Source organism: Apteryx mantelli, chromosome 3 (genome assembly GCF_036417845.1).
Source record: "Apteryx mantelli isolate bAptMan1 chromosome 3, bAptMan1.hap1, whole genome shotgun sequence".
Lineage (NCBI taxonomy): Eukaryota > Metazoa > Chordata > Aves > Apterygiformes > Apterygidae > Apteryx > Apteryx mantelli.
This window is the reverse complement of record NC_089980.1, coordinates 117,423,989-117,443,154: the sequence shown is the minus strand read 5'-3', so window position 1 is coordinate 117,443,154 and position 19,166 is coordinate 117,423,989. Positions and strand designations below refer to the sequence as shown.

At 40.2% G+C, this 19,166-nt stretch overlaps 1 protein-coding gene across 2 annotated transcripts; it reads left to right on the top strand.

Annotated features, from left to right (window-relative positions):
- The first annotated feature begins 630 nt into the window (after positions 1–630).
- On the top strand, positions 631–16,676 carry ALKAL2 (ALK and LTK ligand 2). 2 transcript variants are annotated; one of them, XM_013952944.2, is made up of 6 exons: positions 631–727; positions 1,806–2,137; positions 4,625–4,678; positions 4,797–4,877; positions 7,373–7,438; positions 16,005–16,676. In XM_013952944.2, exons 2-5 carry the CDS (start codon positions 1,879–1,881, stop codon positions 7,435–7,437), a joined length of 459 nt encoding a protein of 152 aa, XP_013808398.1. In that variant the 5' UTR covers positions 631–727; positions 1,806–1,878; the 3' UTR covers position 7,438; positions 16,005–16,676. The 2 variants fall into 2 exon arrangements, with proteins under 2 accessions (XP_013808398.1, XP_013808396.1); XM_013952942.2 differs by having other exon boundaries at positions 711–727; positions 1,814–2,137.
- Positions 16,677–19,166: the final 2,490 nt, after the last annotated feature.

Sequence of the window (19,166 nt, the reverse complement as noted above, 5' to 3'; positions counted from 1 at the left end):
GAGCAGAAAATAGCCTCCCTCTTCCCCAGCCGCTCGCCCCCGCCCCAACACCTCCCCTTCCCCGCCGCAGCCAAACCCGAAGTTCCTGGTAAACACGCGGCTTCCCCGTCCGCCCCCGCGACGCGGCCCCCGGCGAGTGACGGCAGGGAGCGCGGCGGCTGCGGCCCCGGGCCGGGGACCCGCCTGACGGCGAGTCGCGCCAAGGCCCATGAATATTTCAGAGGCTTCTCAGCGCGCTTCTAATTAAAGGCGCGGGCTAGGCGCTCCCCCCCCCTTCCCATCTTCCCGCCGCCGCCCCCTCCCACTCCACACACACACTTGGGACCGTCTCCTTACGTCGGAGAGAGGAGAAGGAGTGACTGAGCCCTGCCCGGGAGAGCTGCGCTAAGGGGAGGGACGGGGGGGACCGGGGCGGGAGGGAAGGGAGGGCTGTGCAGTAGCGACGCTCCCGAGGTTGCCAAGTGGACTTTTATTGTTTTCCACCCACTTCCCAAGTCGATACTATCTGCCGTCTCATGTCCATCCTATAGCCTATATAAGCGGCTGCGCCGGGGCTGGAGGAGATGGAGTAGTTTGTGGATACGGCGGGAGCACAGGGACGGGAGGGGGGCGGGCCAGCCGGGGCAAACTTGGACTCCCCGCCACTCGCGGGCTGCTGCTGCCCGGGAAGAGCCACGGGAGCGGCTCCCGCGGGAAAGACGCATCGGATCCTGGGACGGAGAGGCAGGTAAAAAAGCTGGGAAGAGCCAGCAAGCTCCTTTTCCCTGTCCCTCTCCTAACACCGCCCGGCCGCCCCGGGGAAGTGGCGCGCTCCGCGGCGCAGCGGCGGCGCTGCGGGGTGGCCCGGCCACGCGGGTGACAGCCCGCGGCGGGAGCCGGGCGCCGCCGCGCTCCCGGCGAAGTTGGCACGACGGAGCCGCGGCACGGGGCGTGCGCGGGGACGGGGAGGCGACGCGAAGCGCCGCGCCGCGCCGCGCGGGGCAGCCGGGTGCGCGGCGGCCGCGGGCGGGGCTGGCCACCCCCGGCGCTCGCCGGAGCGGGGAGGTGGCGAGCGGAGCCGGGCATGCGGCGAGAGCCCGCGCCGGAGGGAGCGACGCGGCGCCGCTCGGCTCGCGGCCGGTGCTGCTCCGGGCAGAGGTGGCTGTGGCTGCCCGCGCTCCTTCCCTGAGTTGGGAAAAAAAAGGAAGGGAAAACTAGGACCCCAAGTGTGCCGCGTAGGGACGGCAGCAGCGAGCGAGATGTGTCACTCCCATGCCCCCAACCGCGGCAGCGCGCCGCCTGGCAGCGGGAGCCGGCTGGCGGCCGTCCCGCGCGAAACCCCGGCCGGGCCGGGCCGGGCCGGGCCGTGGCGGGGCGCAGCGCCAGGGTGGCTCGCTCGGCTCGCAGCCCCGGGCGCCTCCCCGGCAAAAACTTCGCGCGAAGTTGCCTCCTCCCGCCCGCGCCCCTCGGCTGCGCTGCGCGGCCGGGGCGGTACGCGCCGCTGGCCCGCCGCGCCCTGCCACTCGCTCTGCCACGGCTCAGCGAAGGGTCCCGCCGCCCGGCCCGGCAGCCGCCTCGCCCCGCGGCGCGGCTGCGCAGCGCGCCCTTGCGCGCGCCCCCCGCGGGCGCGGCGGGAGCGCGGCGGCCGCGGTGCGGCTCCGGCGGCGGCGCCCCGCCGCGCTGCCGGCCCGGGTCAGCCCCCGCCGGTGCGCGGGCACCCGCCTGGCGCAACCTGAAAAGCGGGCTCCGTGCTCTTCTGTAATCTTCCTGATTTCACCCCTTGGAGCCTCCCCATCTCCAACCCACCCCCAATTTTTCTCTTTCAGAGAAACAGGAGGCCTCCCACAGCAGCAGATCCTTCCTTTTCATCTTGTCGTTCACCCTTCAGGTCAGATTGCAATGAGTGGACTGAGGTCTCCTGGGTTGCTGGGGCTGGTGCTCCTAATGCTCTCAGCAGGATATTGCAAAGAGAAAACTGACTCCACAGATTTGAAGGACAGGCAGAGTCTCTTAAATCTGATCATGGAGATCATTCAGGAACTGAAAAGGTACCACCTGGAGAAGGACAGTGGGGTGCAGTACTTCTCCAAAAACGACTACACCTTAGATCGAAGGGAAGTGGCGGACTATGGGGGATACCAGGATGAGCAGAGAGTTGGTAAGTTGCAATCCATGACTTAGGGGACCTTTCTATACTGCCTTGGGGAATCAGAAATCACATCAGATTGCTAGTTTTGTATCAAAAATTCATCACTCAAAATATCTGCAATTCCCTCTGGTTATCAGAAACTCATACGGACTGCAACTTCAGAATAGAAGAACTCCATTCATGCTTCAGAGACTCTTATTCTCTGGACAATATACTCAACTGAAAGTCAGACCTCTTGTGTGTTGGCTTTGAATGTACAATATTAATACAGGAAAGCAGTGAAATGGGTTGAGATCAGAGAAATCAGGGATAAAAAGGTTCTTCCTCCTGGAAGCTTACCTTTTTTTAAATGTGCCTGTTTTAAGTCTTTCCTGGAAATGACCCTACCAAATAATTCCTCTGCAGGACTATGCTGTGCCCTTATAATGTTCACATTTAGAAGTCTTTCCTGCAGTTCAGCCTTACTAAACTTTTCACCCCTACTTATTAGTCCTTTTCGTACTCTGGTGCTAGCATCCTTGAAATACTGGGGAGCTGGAACAGAGTACTCCAGTGTCACTCTACAAGCCACAAATATTTTGAATCATTCCTTCAGTCATCATTCTACTCATTTGAATTGCTTTTATCTAATCTCCAGTGAAAGTCCAGATTTTTTTGTAAGATGACATTCAAAATTGTATAGAGCAGTCCAGAAACAGTCATACCAAGCTCCATGATGAAGGATAGTTAAAGCTGTTTCATGATGTACTTCTGTGTATCCATCTGAAAGTTGATTTGGCTTCTCCGCTGCCACGTCTAATTTACTATTCAGTGTCACTCACAAACCCCGTCAGCATTACTGCTGCTCAGCTTACACCTCCTACTGGAAATGACTTTCTGAATATTTTCCAGCAGATGTCTATTAATTTTTTTCCAAACTGGCTTTCACTCTGCTATTTTGCTATTTATGTGTCCATTTATTGATCTCATAAAGCTTCCTTCTGCCTTTTCTTCATTCTCACTCATATTCAAGAATCACAACGATCAGCAGTTGTTGGTGATTGTTACTAAAATGTTACTTTCCCACCTGGATGATTAATGAATATATGAAGGAAGACAGTTTGGCTCTACTTAAGATCAGCACACTGGGAACATTTTGTTTGATAAACGTCAAAAAGTTAAGAGGCCAGACTGGCAGTGAACTTTAACCTATACAATTCTTAAGCCTTAACTTGGAATTTGGGCAGAGTTGGCTATCTGACACCTGTATGTTGGTGTGAAACATCTGGGTTTTGAGGATATGTTTGTTTATGTGAATATAAAACCACTTGAGAGCAAAGTAGTTGGTACTGCTGTCATTGACTCCTAAACAGGATTTTTCATGCTGTTGTTATAATAGAATTATTACCAGTAATTCTGAAAAGGTTCCTTTTCAGAGGACTCTACTGCTTAGATACCTTCATTTCAGTTTAGGTATCACTTTCCCAGTGAGTCTGTCCCATGGGAAATGCCTGAGTGAAACATGTGCGTTAATTAGGTCAAATACAATAAGGTCAATTTTATTTACACTCACTAAAGTTACAAGTAAATGAAGAATGACTTTCGAGAACTGTCTAACCTCACAAGTCAGTCAGATCTGGATGGAAATGTCCTCTGCTTTATATCTGATAAGAGGTGCCAGGGGAATGAAAAAGGCTTCTCAGGCATTTATGGTCAAATAAATAAAGCACCATGTAGTGTATCATACACAATCATCACTAAACTATCAGCATAGAGTTTGTAATGGAGAGCAATCAGAGATAGCTGTAAATCAGGAAGACACAAGCAAAGGTTAGGGCTAAAATGGATTTCAGTAAACCAGTTTCATTTTGCCATCTGCTGAACATAAAACACAAGGCGGTAAACCACAAACATAGGGAGCCAGAAGAGAGCAATTTGCTTGGGATCATTTCCTGTGAATTTTATTTACTGCTAGTGGAAAAAGAAAGATTCCTGTAAGTAGATCAATCCAGTTTCATGATTACAGCCAGATAGTACTTGTACAAACACACTTCTGACAAAATAGTGGATAGATTTGCGTAAGAGAATCAGAAGAGAAGCCAGGAAACCAAATTTAAATACATCTTTGGATCTTTACTGTTGGTGGAATATGCCATTTCCGAGCAACTGTGAGCTAAATTTTCTTAAAGAATTTAAATTTAGATTAGGTGATAATGCAAACCATAAAGAACTAAAATCTGACTGTTAGTTGTCAACAGCATTAATGACTGCACACCTAACAGATGTTGTATGTTTCATCATCACAGTGCTCTGCAGTACTTTCTACAGTGGCTTCATATGCAAAACCAAAGCTTTCAGTTTGGTCCATTGTACACAAATGAGTTTTGATCTTTGTGTGTCTGTCAAGATGTAACAGTGTTGATTGCTCATCAGAGTTTATTCCCTTTTCTTTCATACTATACTTGGCAAACATAGCTCCAGTGTAGCACTGTGAATATTCTTTTTTGTGTCCAACAGAAATAGTTCCCAGAGATCTGAGGATGAAAGACAAGTTTTTAAAGCATTTAACAGGTATGTTTAATTTTACATTCATATCCATTATTTCATCTACAAACTGTAGGCTGCACTGTTCTTCCAATAGCTCCTGTGAGCTGTGCTGATTAATAAATTATTTTTCTTTATGTTTCAGGTCCTCTCTACTTCAGCCCAAAATGTAGTAAACACTTTCATCGACTTTATCACAATACAAGGGACTGCACCATCCCAGCATGTAAGTGCCAAAAGCTAAGGTTAACTTTCATAAAACATCAGAAAACTTTTAAATATAGTAGCTCTATGGAATACCAGGTTCATGATACTATGCTAGACTACGTTTCTTGCAGTGAAGTCTGAAGTGCTCTGAAAGGTGCTAACTGGGCTTTACAGCATGTTTGCTGGGATAGTATTACTGGTTGGTAAAGGGGAAACATGACTTCAATGCAAATACACTGTGTAGAATGACTGTAAATACTGCTTCCCTAGATACCTATGCATCGGTCTGTTTGGTTTCAAATCAAAGGTGTTTATTTTGCATAGGAACATACAACTCCTTTCCTAAACCTCTCATATTTAGGCAGACTCAAAATAGGATCAGAAAGCCAGACAGGACTAATTCCTTCTTATGAATTATCTTATGCAGAACATATCTTATAGACATTTTATATTTTGGTAAGTCAGCTTGTCAGTGGTCTTCCCTGTAAATCTTTGCAACCTTTGTCTTCAGTGAAATACATAAGTATAACTCACTAAGGCTTAGTAAACAAACCAACTGATGGACACAAATTGCAATATCTCAGCAATGTTGGCAGCATAGAGAATTAAAAAAAAATCAGAAATTGACATTTATCAGTCAATAGATATGACTCCAGATTGACACAGAGGGCAGACCTGTTGAGTAAGAAGATGCTATTTCAGTAAAGCCTTTTTAGAATGGAAGAGCACTTTATTTTACTTGACTAAGGTCAACCAGTTGGGTCAGTAGCAGAGCTGGGAATAGAATCAAGAGTTTCAGATTCCAAGTTTCAAGTATTAATAAATATTTCAGCCCAATATATTTTAAAGGTGTATTTGTTAAGAATTGCAGACTTTCTTCCTATGTGTAAGGATTCAGATTAGGACCATTTTGGAAAGATACCAGACTACTTACAATTGATGAAGAATTATTGATAATGGCTAACCAGGTCATGTTCAGTTTACATTGATTATGAGGATGGACTTGTTAATAACTAGTCTGTTTTAGACAAACACATGGTCATATTACCTTTACCATAAGGGTCACATCACAAACATCATTTGACTCAGCGCTAACTAGTACCTTCAGCTGTGAAGCTAAAGACTAGGTGGCCTGAAAGTCTGAATTAGCCTTTTCCTCCTGACAGGTGAAATACCCACTAACATAATGTTTTCTGAGTAATGGAACATAACTTGTATAAATGGCAATTATAGCACATCTAAGTTGTGAGGGATCGTTAACATTGAATCTCTAGGAAACATTAGATGTAGTTACTCATTAATGAAATGATACCAAGCAAAAATTGTTATCAGTCACTAGGCTAGACTTGCTAGCATTTTCTTAAAGCAAATTTCTTTTAGGAACACGAAATAAACAGCCTCTTGTAATTCTTCATGCGCAGTATCATGTTACTTCTGATCATATTCTGATTTTAGGTTAATACTCACCTATTCAGTCTATGTAGTCATTGAAAGGCAGATCAACAAAGAAAAAAGTGCCCATGATGCTGCAACAAGGTGGTAGCTAGTACAAAAGTATTTTGTGGGCATACTTTCTAGTGCTTTGTGTAGCATAGTAGCATTGACATATGGACACTAACTTAGTCTGCTGTCTGTTCATGGCCAGCTTTCACATGATTTGCTCTCAGTTTGCCATGTAGAAGAAAAAAAAAACCACGTCTCTTGATTAATTTCGTAGCTTTGCATCAGTTCTGTTCATCACTACGCAGCTCCTTATTACGAATGCATGAAAAAGCTGAAGGTGCCTAACATCAGAACTACTAACAATAGGAATACTGTGGAAAAAACAACCTAACTAGTTTTAAGATCAAACTTGATACAGTTATGAATGAGTTTATATGATGTGGCTCCTTACTGTAGCTAGGGGCTAGACTTAATGTTCCTGTGATTATACAGAGAGCATCAAAAGAATAGGTGAAATCATTCTATATTGGTGTAAGGGAATATATATGTTCTGTTTCTATCAACCAGAGACCTTATTCATCTAATATATCGGTTCTTCCAGGAGGACAATATATTGGAAAGCTGCATCATTTTTTAATTATGTTGTTAGACCTATTCACTGAGGACTGAATTTTACAGATGGGTGAGCAGTATGTTTTCTTCCCCTAATGTGGAAATACTGTAGTCCCATGTTTAGATCCCACACTGGAGTACAGGCACAGATGCATAAATTTTCATACATACATGCACTTGGACAACCTCCACGCACATTCATGTTATTTATCTATAGATATTAAGTATGCACAAATCACATGCATGTAGTTGTATGTACCAGTTAGACAAGGCTCAGTTATGTAACTCATGCACACTAAATTTCTAGGTCTGAGGAGCAGATTTCTATACTGTTGCAGACTAAGGTGTTGATTAAAGTTTATTATGACAATAATTTGCACACCTTTAACAACTTTGATTTTTAAAAGCAAAACTGGTTACTTGAAAAATGTCTATATCTATGGTGTTTTTCCATGACAGACTATAAAAGATGTGCCAGGCTTCTTACTCGGTTGGCAGTAAGCCCAGTGTGCATGGAAGGATAAGGTAAGCTTTTTGATAGCGGAAGTAGTATTCTACAGCATAGTAAAAGTGTGGATTTTGCACTTCAAACATGAAAATTCATGGGAGTATAATAACAATTGTGCTTTGGCTAAGGTATTCCTCTTTCAGAGTACTTGGCATAACTGTCTTAATCTGGCAAATATTGGCCATAAATAAAGGATACCCCCTACTGGAGGCATTTATATAAAAATACATGCGCATCAGCTGTGAATTATTCATAGCAGTATGTAGTTAGCAGATAGTGAATTTGTTGTTATAGAACAAAGCACAACAGCTGTAGCTGATTGAGTTGACTCAGTATACAATTGCACATATTGGCAATGGAAGCCCTTTTATGTGTGCAGCTGTAGATTTATGGTGTACCTTTTAATATGAATTAATATATACATAACTATACACATGAAAGCTTTATAAATGCAGATAAGTTGCAGGTGCTTTTATAATAATTCAATTAAAATATATTAGTAACATTGATAAACTAACTTTGTGCTACTCAGATTTCTTGGGATTTCCACTGTGTTTGTCTTTTACATCAATCTGTTATATCCTTCTCTTTAACCTAGAGGCACCTCTTTAATTCCTGGAAATGCTTTGGTAATTTCAGGGTGCACCAAAACAAAAAAAGTACTTTCAAACTATCTGTACTTCTACAGAATTGACACATAGAAACACAAAAGGACTAATTTAGATCCTGTCCTTCTGAACCTTTACCTGAGACAAAAATGTGACCTCTGACAAAGTGATAATAACTCATAGTGATTTGTCCATAACAAATGCTGTCAAACCAATATGTTTTAACTCTATGACAAAATAATGTATCTTGTGGAGAGAGTCAGTGAGGAAAAGCAATAAATACTATGCATCTTAGTTTATTTTTTAAAGTGCCAACACTGTTTTGGATAGCATTCTCACAAGCAGGCTAGGGAAATGCATTCACGATAAATGTAAAAATGGTTGGAAAAAAATTTCAAGTTATTAGTGCTTCGCAGTCAAACTGGGAGAATGTTTTGAGCAGAGTCACACAGAGATACATTATGGGTCTGATATTGTTCAACAGTATCATCAATAACTTGGGTGACAGGAGAGATTATACTCTACTTATGGATGACAGAGGTGTAGGAGAGGCAACCATGAGAGTACAATATTGGAATTGAATACTGAAATTGAAAATAATCTTGGAAAATTAGTTGACTAGTCTAAAAATAGGATGCAGTTTAAGGGAAAGAGCAGAATTCTGGAGTCATGTAGGAATAATCAACTGCAGTAATATAGGGCAAGTTGTGATTGGCTAGGTAGGTAGAAGTTCTGTAGAAAATGTACGGGTTGAAGTGGATCACAAACTAAGCATAAATCAACCACATCACACTTGGAAAAAAGGCAAATAACATACTGGAATATGTAAATAGAAGCACAGATACCTGAAACAATCCCTTCACTGTTGCTGGTAATGCCTCCACTGGAATACTGTATTCAGTTAAGGGCACCACACTTGAAGAAAGTTGGGTGCTTCTTGATTCAAAGGAGAACAACACAGATGATCAAAGATCTAGAAAACACAAATTATAAAAAAAAAATAAAAGGAATTGGGATTATTTAGTCAAAAGAAAAGAAAACTGAGGGAAAACATAATGGAGCTACTCAATTTCATAAAAAGTGGCTACAAACCAGTCTCTATAATCAGTGTGGATAAGTAAGATGTGATGTGTTTAAATCTGCAGGAAAAGAGGATTTCAGCTAGACATTAGGAAGGGCTTCTAATGGCAAGGACAGAGATACATACTAAATCATTAGGTGTAATTCCGCATCCTGACTTTACGCTAAGCTCCTCAACATTCTTTTAAGTATTTTCTGCCTCTCTGACTTCCTATTTGTTTTCATTTTCACATAAAGGAGGCAGCATACAATAAACTATCCCAGCTTCAACACAGGTGGTTTCTAAGGTCCACTCACTTGATGTTACTTGACGCCTTAATCTGAAACATGCAGCCACAGAGAGGAATCTTTTATCCATACTTTGTGTGTTCAGGGATGGAATCATGGAAGCAATTGTGTATAGCAGTAATATAAATAAAACTTAGCAGATAGCTAAATCATTTGATCTAACTAGGAGAAATTCTAGGGATTCAACCTTTCAATTGTGAAATCCAGAAAGCAAGGAACAGAAGAGCTATTATCCTTCATATTAATCTGTAAAAGGTAGATGAATAGTGTTATTACCAATGCTAATAAGCAGATATATCAGAGCAGGGAATTCTTTTCTTCCTTCCCTTAGAAAGTTCACGCATCCTATCATGAAAACACAGATTCATAATATGAAGGAACAGTAAACAGTAGTTCTAATCTCAAGCTGTGAGTCTACTTAAAAAAAAAAAAAAATCCATCCCTATTTTGTTTAACAACTCCTTTGCTCAACTAAAAGGCATATTTGAATGGGAGTAACATTTCCCTTCTGTTATCTTCCACAGACATAAATAAATCAGTAATAGTACCAGTACTCCTGACTGACCTGTATTAATAGAAAGAACGCCTATTCTCCACCACAGATGCCTTGAGATCCATGGGTGTCCCCATAAAACTAAGAGTCTTTCTTCCACAAAACTTTTCCACCTCATCAGTTTACTTTGTGTGGGTAAAGCATCTCTCACAGAAAAGTATAATGCAGCCTTTGTTTGTTTATATCATTTCATGGACTGAACTGTAGATAAATAGGTTACTTTTTCTATTTCTCTACTTACCAATCCTTTTTCTCCACAGAGTGGATAATTATCATTACTTCAGACTTTCTTAGTGTTCTCAAGAAATTTCAAAATTTTGAACATAGAACCATTTATACATAGCAAGACAAGATTTCAAAGCAGTGCTTCTTACTTAAGATAGTTTTCTAATGCAAGAATAGTTTATCTGTAGTCTGACAATATGTAGATGTTTCCAGTCTCTGCCATAAGGCTACAAGTTAGTATTAATTCTAAAGCTCAGACTAACTCTGAATCTTAGATAACAAAATAATTTTGTGACATTACTCCACAAAAGTTGAAGCTGACATATAGTGCATTACTTTATTTATAATAAGTTATAACTAAAATTGTAGTCTATTTGTAGTCTATATGACTCAGTTTATATTAATTATAGAGACAAAAGTACATTTTAGAAAATCTTTCTAAACTTTAAGACATGTTTTATATTCTTTTTCTACACTTTCTCCAGACTTATACTGTAACTTGCTATTTTAACTTGTGCAATTTTAAGCTAAATTCTTAATTAGGATATAATTCAGGGATTTTTCATGGGAAAAAAAAAACAGAAGATTTGTGGTTTTTTTTCTTACTTATCATTTAAGTGTTAAATTATTGCTTAAGAAATAGGTTATTTAAAAATAACGAACTATAAATTTGTGTTGCTTCAATTTAACAAAACTCTTGAGTCTGTGCTTTTTAAGCTCAAGCTAAATACACTACTGAACTCTAGTCTAAATACTGAAAAAAATAAAGAAAAAAAAATTAGGTTATACTTGAGATTTACTGCATATTTTTTCTTCAAAATCTATCCACAGAGGTAAGGTTCAGAATAAATAATACACCTTCTTTTAAAAATTTAAGATGATTTTTATTGGTAGTTATTTTTATCTTACATTCAGATATTTAGAAACATTCATTTTTATACTTAACAACTTACTTATTGTTGTTGACAATTAAGGTGATATGCTAGACCAATCAGTGATCTGATCCAATATGCAAACTCACATATTCTAGCCTAGTAAAATAGTAACATTCTTAATTTTCCATGCCTACATTTTTATCTCCCCAAAATTAGAATTCCTATTTTGCTCAGAAGCTGAAACTTAATTTCATTGTAGGCTCGCAACTGGGCTGTAGATGAATTAATGCTTTTGATACCTTGGCAAACCAATAGTTAGCTGTTGCGTATTTTTAAAATCCACAGACAACTGTCCATGTTTAGAGATCAATTTTGGAACAAAAGAAATACTAGATTTGGGTTTGGTTTGTACTTAAAATGTGTTTTGGATTATAATAGCTTTAAAGCACACAGAAAATGTTGAAACTCAATGCTAAGATCAAACAAGATAGTGAAACAGGAATTAGGCATCTATTACTATCCTAGTACCTAAGTGATTTGTGTGTGCGTGCATGCGCACACGTTATCTTCTTAAACAAACATGAGCATTCACTGCCAAACTAGTGCAGTTTAGCGAGATGATTACAGTTATTAAACTCAGCTTTTAGTTTTTCCTACTCAAATCTACAGAAACAAATCTTCAAAAATAGGAGTTAATTTATGACTGTGAAAAGGTTTCACTGCACCCTGAAAGAGAATATACTCCCTTCTGTTCCTAACTCAGCTACAGGTTATATTAATTTTTTAACATTTCTCATTAAACTTAGAGATAATAATAGCTAAAATTTAAATTAGTTAAGATACTTTCATGTCTTCCCATCAAGTCAAGGTTCTCTCTGCAAGCCCATGATTGATATCCACTGCTCATGGAAACACGGTTTCATAAGAAGCACTTGGTTGGCAGATACACAAAATAATTCAGTCAGGGATATGTGTGCAATGCAAATTTAAACCTACATATGGGATCAAAAGTTAAGATTCTTCAGAGATGAGTCACGCATTTTACAATATGTCTGGGGCATTCACTTTCTAATTTATCCTACACGTACCTAACTGGGCTCCATCATCATGTTCCTTTATAGAGCATATTTGCTTCACATTTTGCCACACCCAAAGATGTAAGCAATGCAAGGGCTCAGTTACTGCCCCTTTACTTGTTCAGGAAAGCCAGAGCAGCATCTTTATTATCACATCACTCATGGTCCTTTTTTTCATGGGCAATTCCATGCAGTGTTCTCTGCTTGCCACTAGCACCATCTCTAACATTTTTTATTCTGTAACACCTTTTCCTTCTTGTGTTCACATGGCTATGCCAAAATTCGGTCCCCTACACTCTTCCTTTGTTCTGTCTTTCAGCTTCATTTTTCTCCCAGTTCCTTCAAAGTTCTCCTACTCCATGCTTTCTGTGTTCCACTCCATGCAGATACACCCAACAAACTTTATATTGTCCATATTTACAGTGATTAAAAACAGGTCAGGGGCAAGGATCCTAAAGTCTTCACCTACAGTTCACAGTTATGATATTATGCAATATGACAGAGAATCTGGAGAAGAAATTCTGGCTTCCTTGACAGCATTTGTCATAAGTACTTTGGCTTTCGGCAGATCCAAATTTTACCATTTCTGGTTGAAAACCAGAGGTACTACTGTTGGTGCTCTCCCTTTTCCATCATGTTAAGTGTTTGTTAAAGACCATAAATAAGGGCAGTAGAGAGGACACAAGTGATTTAAGGGGAAATCATGCCTAACCAATCTGATAGCCTTCTAGGATGGAATGACTGCCTGGGTAGATGAGGGGAGAGCAGTGGATGTTGTCTACCTTGACTTCAGCAAGGCTTTTGACACTGTCTCCCAGAACATCCTCATAGACAAGCTCAGGAAGTGTGGTTTAGATGAGTAGACAGTGAGGTGGATTGAGAACTGGCTGAATGGCAGAGCTCAGAGGGTTGTGATCAGTGGCACAGAGTCTAGTTGGAGGCCTGTAGCTAGCGGTGTCCCCCAGGGGTCAGTACTGGGTCCAGTCTTGTTCAACTTCTTCATCAATGACCTGCATGAAGGGACAGAGGGCACCCTCAGCAAGTTTGCTGACGATACCAAACTGGGAGGAGTGGCTGATATGCCAGAGGGCTGTGCTGCCATTCAGAGAGACCTGGCCAGGCTGGAGAGGTGGGCGGAGAGGAACCTCCTGAAGTTCAACAAAGGCAAGTGCAGGGTCCTGCACCTAGGGAGGAATAACCCCATGCACCAGTACAGGTTGGGGGCTGACCTGCTGGAAAGCAGCAGCTCTGCGGAGAAGGACCCGGGAGTGCTGGTGGACACCAAGTTAAGCATGAGGCAGCAACGTGCCCTTGTGGCCAAGAAGGCCAATGGTATCCTGGGGTGCATCAGGAAGAGTGTTGCCAGCAGGTGGAGGGAGGTGATTCTCCCCCTCTACTCAGCCCTGGGGAGGCCACATCTGGAGTACTGCGTCCAGTTCTGGGCTCCCCAGTACAAGAGGGATGTGGCACTACTGGAGCAAGTCCAGCGAAGGGCTACAAAGATGGTTAGGGGACTGGAGCATCTCTCTTATGAGGAAAGGCTGAGAGAGCTGGGCCTGTTTAGCCTGGAGAAGAGAAGGCTGAGAGGGGATCTTATCAATGTGTACAAGTATCTGAAGGGAGGGTGTCGAGAGGATGGAGCCAGACTCTTTTCAGTGGTGCCCAGTGACAGAACACGAGGCAATGGGCACAAACTGAAACACAGACACTTCCATCTGAACATGAGGAAAAACTTTTTCACTGTGAGGGTGACAGCGCACTGGAACAGGTTGCCCAGAGAGGTTGTGGAGTCTCCTTCTCTGGCGATATTCAAAACGCGCCTGGATGCAATCCTGTGCAATGTGCTCTAGGTGACCCTGCTTGAGCAGGGGGGTTGGACTAGATGATCTCCAGAGGTCCCTTCCAACCTCAGCCATTCTGTGATTCTGTGAATGTTACCAACATTGGGCCTTTCCATAAGTTTCTGAAAAGGCAGAGGATTTAGGAAACTGCAACTTACCTGAGCACTGAGATCCTAAGATCCACAACTTCTGATCAGAGGTCCATACAAAAGCAAGTACAGATGAAATAACAAAGGAGCATTATATGCATGAACATGACCATTTCCAGTTTTTCAAACTCAGTGAGCTGTATATTTTCATTAGTAATGAAAAAACTGTTTATTAAATTTTCAGTGTATAACTTGTCAATTGTACCACACTGTGATCAGATTAAAAGCATATTAATTTGTTTATAAACATCACTTTTCAGCTTAATTAGAGCACAGTATGGATATACACACAAAAAATAGCTAGATGGAAAAGCAAGACAGAAAGAACTTATGTCAGTTTCTCCTCCAGGGAAAAAAGTAAAAAAATGCATTTGTCCTATCTGCAAAGCCAGAACAAAACTAAGCTACATTAAGCTTTTCTGTAACATTAGAAAATTAAATATATGTTTAAATAGAATACTACTAACAAGTAGTTTTGTATGGACCAATAGCTTGATTTCCAATGGATTACATCAACTCTGGCTGACTTTGCATTTAATCATTCTATTACAGATTACATTTAAGCAGAAGAAAATTCAGAGAAATTCAAAATATCAGAGAATTCGCACTGATCATGGGAGAGACAAGTACATGTGTTCAAACATACAATATAAAAGTTTTAAGCTTGGAAAATAACCTAATCAGAGGATCCACTGCTTTATATCTCCTACATGGACTTTCATTATCCATGATACCAAAGTATGATACCACATGCTACCATAAAACAAGATCCCTTTGAATCTATTGTCTTGTAAGCACACTCTGTCTCTCATATGCGCAGTTTCTGTTGTTGAATGAGAATCAAGTTTGTGCTGCATTTCTTCCTTTCAATTAGGGCATTAACAGGCTGTCATCTTTACCCAGTTTCATTTGTTTCTAAGAATTGAAGCATTTGATATTCATCTGTCTGGAAAATGCGGTGGTGGAAAATGTGGTTAACAAGCTCAGAAGTTACTAGATAGAGGATGGACTTCTAAATACATGCATACACATATATAGCTAATTACATTTTTTCAGAGAAGTAGGCTTATAAAAGGTGTAGGGAGGAAAGCGTTGGGGTAACCTTCACCACTCAACCACTTTTGAATCAACCTTTTTAACTATTAGAAAGTACCTGTTTAAGTGACCTGGAAGCCTATAATTTCATATCATTGATTTTGATACCAGTCATAAAAATGGCTTTGATTTGATTCCAAGAAACTGTTCTGGGTAGAGTTAATAGAACTGGCAGCAAATTCAACCGCTGCAGCTGCTACTCAGCTTGTGTTACCTCACTATTTGCAAGTCCCATGGGTAAGATTTCTATTATTGAATCTCAGAAAGCTGCTTTTATTTGCTTCTTGTTTATGTCCAAGTTTCTTCACCGATGGGACCAACAAAACACTGAATCCTTTCTAGATCCTTCAAATCTGACCTTGACAGATTTACATTACTGGACATTATATCAGCTTGTTCTTGATATCAAGCTGTTAAGACAAAAATTTGCAATCTGTTAATACTATCCTTGATGTTTATTCATGCTTTGATCTCACTGCTGCAGTGATAGGAACAAGCTAAACTGATCTACGAACACACGCTGAATTGGTAAAACTCCAGTTTTCCAAATCTCTTCTACCTAAAATGAAACACCACAAAGAAGGAGGATTTCCACTCCTAAACACTAATTTAGTAGTCAGGCTGATATGAACTGAACTAAATCAGGAATGTGCTTTTAGATCTTTACAGAATTATTACTGAATTCTCCAGTTTTATTTACTTACTATATTCAATATGATAAATGCATTTTAAACACTTGTATTGAGTATGAAAATGATGAAAGACAATTTTCTTCTTTCTTTTAATCCACCAGATGTTATTACCATGAAAAGAAACACCAAGAACCCAGAGAAGTGCCTTGGAAACCAACAGGGAAATAGAACTTATTACCTTTATAACATATTCCATTGTGAACAAGAGATTTATTTTTGCAGATTGACAGACTACTTCCCATAATTCTTTTAACATGCATTTTGTATGGTGTCAACAGTTTGCAGAATGACATTCTTTACAGTAGTATAACTGCCAGTAGTACTTAATGCTCCATACTTAAAAAACACACTCCACAACTGATGTATAATGCTGCCAAAAATTACATAAACACGAACACTTCACCAAGAAAATTGATGTTCTGTTGCTTAATTCTGAGGTTTTAAGGAATGTTTGTTTGTATATCTAGAACTGCTAAAGATCTGCTCCACAGTAGTTGTGGTCACTTGATATCCTTCATGCTTATACAATTTTTTAAAAGTTTGGTTAAAACAGACTTGCATTGGGGTCACATTGTACCCTAGGAGTACAAATTGCATGACAAACATAATTCCAAGTAAACATATTTTTGGGGACAGTGGAGCATGGATTTTGTACACACACTAAAGCTGCCATTAATCTACTTTATATAATAAATGTATAAAACATTCCAGCTAACGTGCAATATGTAAATACTGTAAATAACAAACATAAGTAATAAAGTGTTTGGTATTAAGTTATCCTCAGTGTGTTTTCTTTTCACCCCTTGGAATCCAGAATTTGATAAATGAGAAGCTGTTTTCAGGTACTCACTGTAATTTATCCACACTTAAGCCTTTTGCCAATGAATGATTGCTCAGATTAAAGGGGGGGGGAGTACACTCCCCTCAGAAAAGTCCAGTAGCTTGGACACTCTCTATGGATTTGTGAGTACAGCCAGATCTGCGTGTTCCAATCTCAAGAAGTGCCCAGACCACAGGGCTGCCCCAATTCTGTAGAAATTCCTAAATTTGATTTTTTTCTGGCCAAATTTTGTCAGAAAATCTGCAGTCTATTCATGGTACTGTAAAGTGATATAATCAGTTCATGTTCAACAAAATACTGTAGTACCATAACTTTTGAGTAAGTCTTTGCTGACTCCTCAGGAGGCTTTGATATGCATTTTCCTTTCTTCCTTAAATCAGCTATTCAATCCAGTAGTCATAATAAAATGGCTCAAACAAGAAAAAAAAATGCACATCTTGTAGATGCACCTCATGATCTTTTTCTAAATATTGCCATTTAGCTTCCATTTTATCCTCAATTACATCCACAAAATGTAAAAACAAAACAAAATACCACCCTGAGAAATAGCTAGGGGCTGAGATTCTTAAAATTCACACCAAAAAGCCTTCAGCATCCATTTGTCTTATAAAGAAAAAAGAAAAAGGAAAAAATGGCAGAAGTACAAGCCTAGATGATGAATGATCACTAAGTGCTAAAGTTTCATTTCTCATTGGCAACAATACATGTATACTGAAAAACATGTAGTTAAGAGAAGGTACTCCTACACGATTCACTTAGCTGCTCATCTGCAGTAAACATGTGGGTGGAACTCCGTGCTTCTCTGTAGTTCCACTGATTGAAATCAGATCAGAGCATATTACTTAACATGGGAGTTTGAATTCATGGAAATATTTCTATTTGTAATAGGACACCTGAAATCTAGTTAAGTCAAAACTTTTTAGGAAAAAAAAAAAGCTATATTGTAAAATGAAAGAAGTAATATATTTAATGGCTTAATAAATGAATATAAATAAGTTAATTCCATGCAAGTTTTTTCTAGATTTGGCAAAAGTCAGCAGGCTTTGATAGAAGATACAACTATACTGTATAAGGGTTTGCTTATTTAGTCCTAGTTATAGGTTCATTACCTTAACTGGGGGGGGGGGGGGGGGGGGGGAGACTAAGGGAGAGTGAATTCTACTTAAAAAAAAAAAAAAAAAAAAAGTAAAAGCTTAATCATCTCTGTGATTTGTGTATTACGTTCAGTTTCTCTTGCAACCTAAATAATGGTATTATGCAATGGTACTGTCCTTTCTCTGAACTGTCCTGGTTCTGTATTCTTGTATTTTATGATCTCTTTCTAAATGCAGTGTTGCTCTCCTAGCTTCCAGCTCAAACAAATGCATGAATCCTCTTCAAGAAACAAAACAAATCCATCCCCCAAACCCAAACAGGGATAAAAACAAAACAAAACAAAAACAAAAAACCCAGCTCTTCCTGCTACCAGAGCCAGTGAATTATTTACCCAATAAATTACTTGCTGAAAACATAACTTGGCTCAAGTCTGACACTTCAAATCTGAACCGAATTTAACACGGATAGTTTTGACTTAGTATCAGCTTGGAGTAAGATTTCTAAGCCTAGTGAAGATTAAAAAAAAAGAAAAAAATCCCCCTTATCTCCTTTCTGTTACCCCAGAATTGCAAAGATAAATATTTACAGCTTTTAAATCTTGGCTTTAAAACATACAAAACGATAGGTTCAATTCCTACTCAGCCATCAATGTGAAAGCACAAACCATCATGTTCTCAGCCTTCTGAGTTATTTTACTTCCACTGGAATATTTAAAATGCTAGTACTCCTAAGTACTTCTGAGGTAGTGCATAAAAACACAGCTAAGATGGTTTGTGCCTAACTGCCCATTAATTTTACTCATTTATTTTGTTAAAGCATTCATAACAGAAATAGAAAATAATTTTTTTTCAAATCCAATGTTTCACCTGACCTGAAATATATATTCCTTGTCTTAGGTGAGAAAGAAAAGAAAATCTTTTATTTTGGTTTGGTTTAGCCCCCAAATTAATCCCCGAAGTGAAAACAGCTATTAACCTACAAATTCTTAACTTGATCTTCAAAAAAATCAAAACTGCTGGTAATACAAATTATGCATAAAGATACTTGTTTCTGTACTTACATATTCCATCTACCATTTGCATTTTGTAAGCAGGTTCTTAAATTTTATGTAATATTGTATTTTTAGGAAAATTCTGATTAAAAATTTAGGAATCAGAAAACAGAAATCTCATTAACACAAACATTTTTCAGCTGTTCTACTGCAATAGTCCTAGGAGTCTTAATCCCTGCTATGAAGGCTCCAGCACATCTCCACAGTGACACAAAGATTCCTCCCTCCCCAGGAATAAGAGTCCTCTATCAAAATACATCCCTTGCGCAGGAGGTG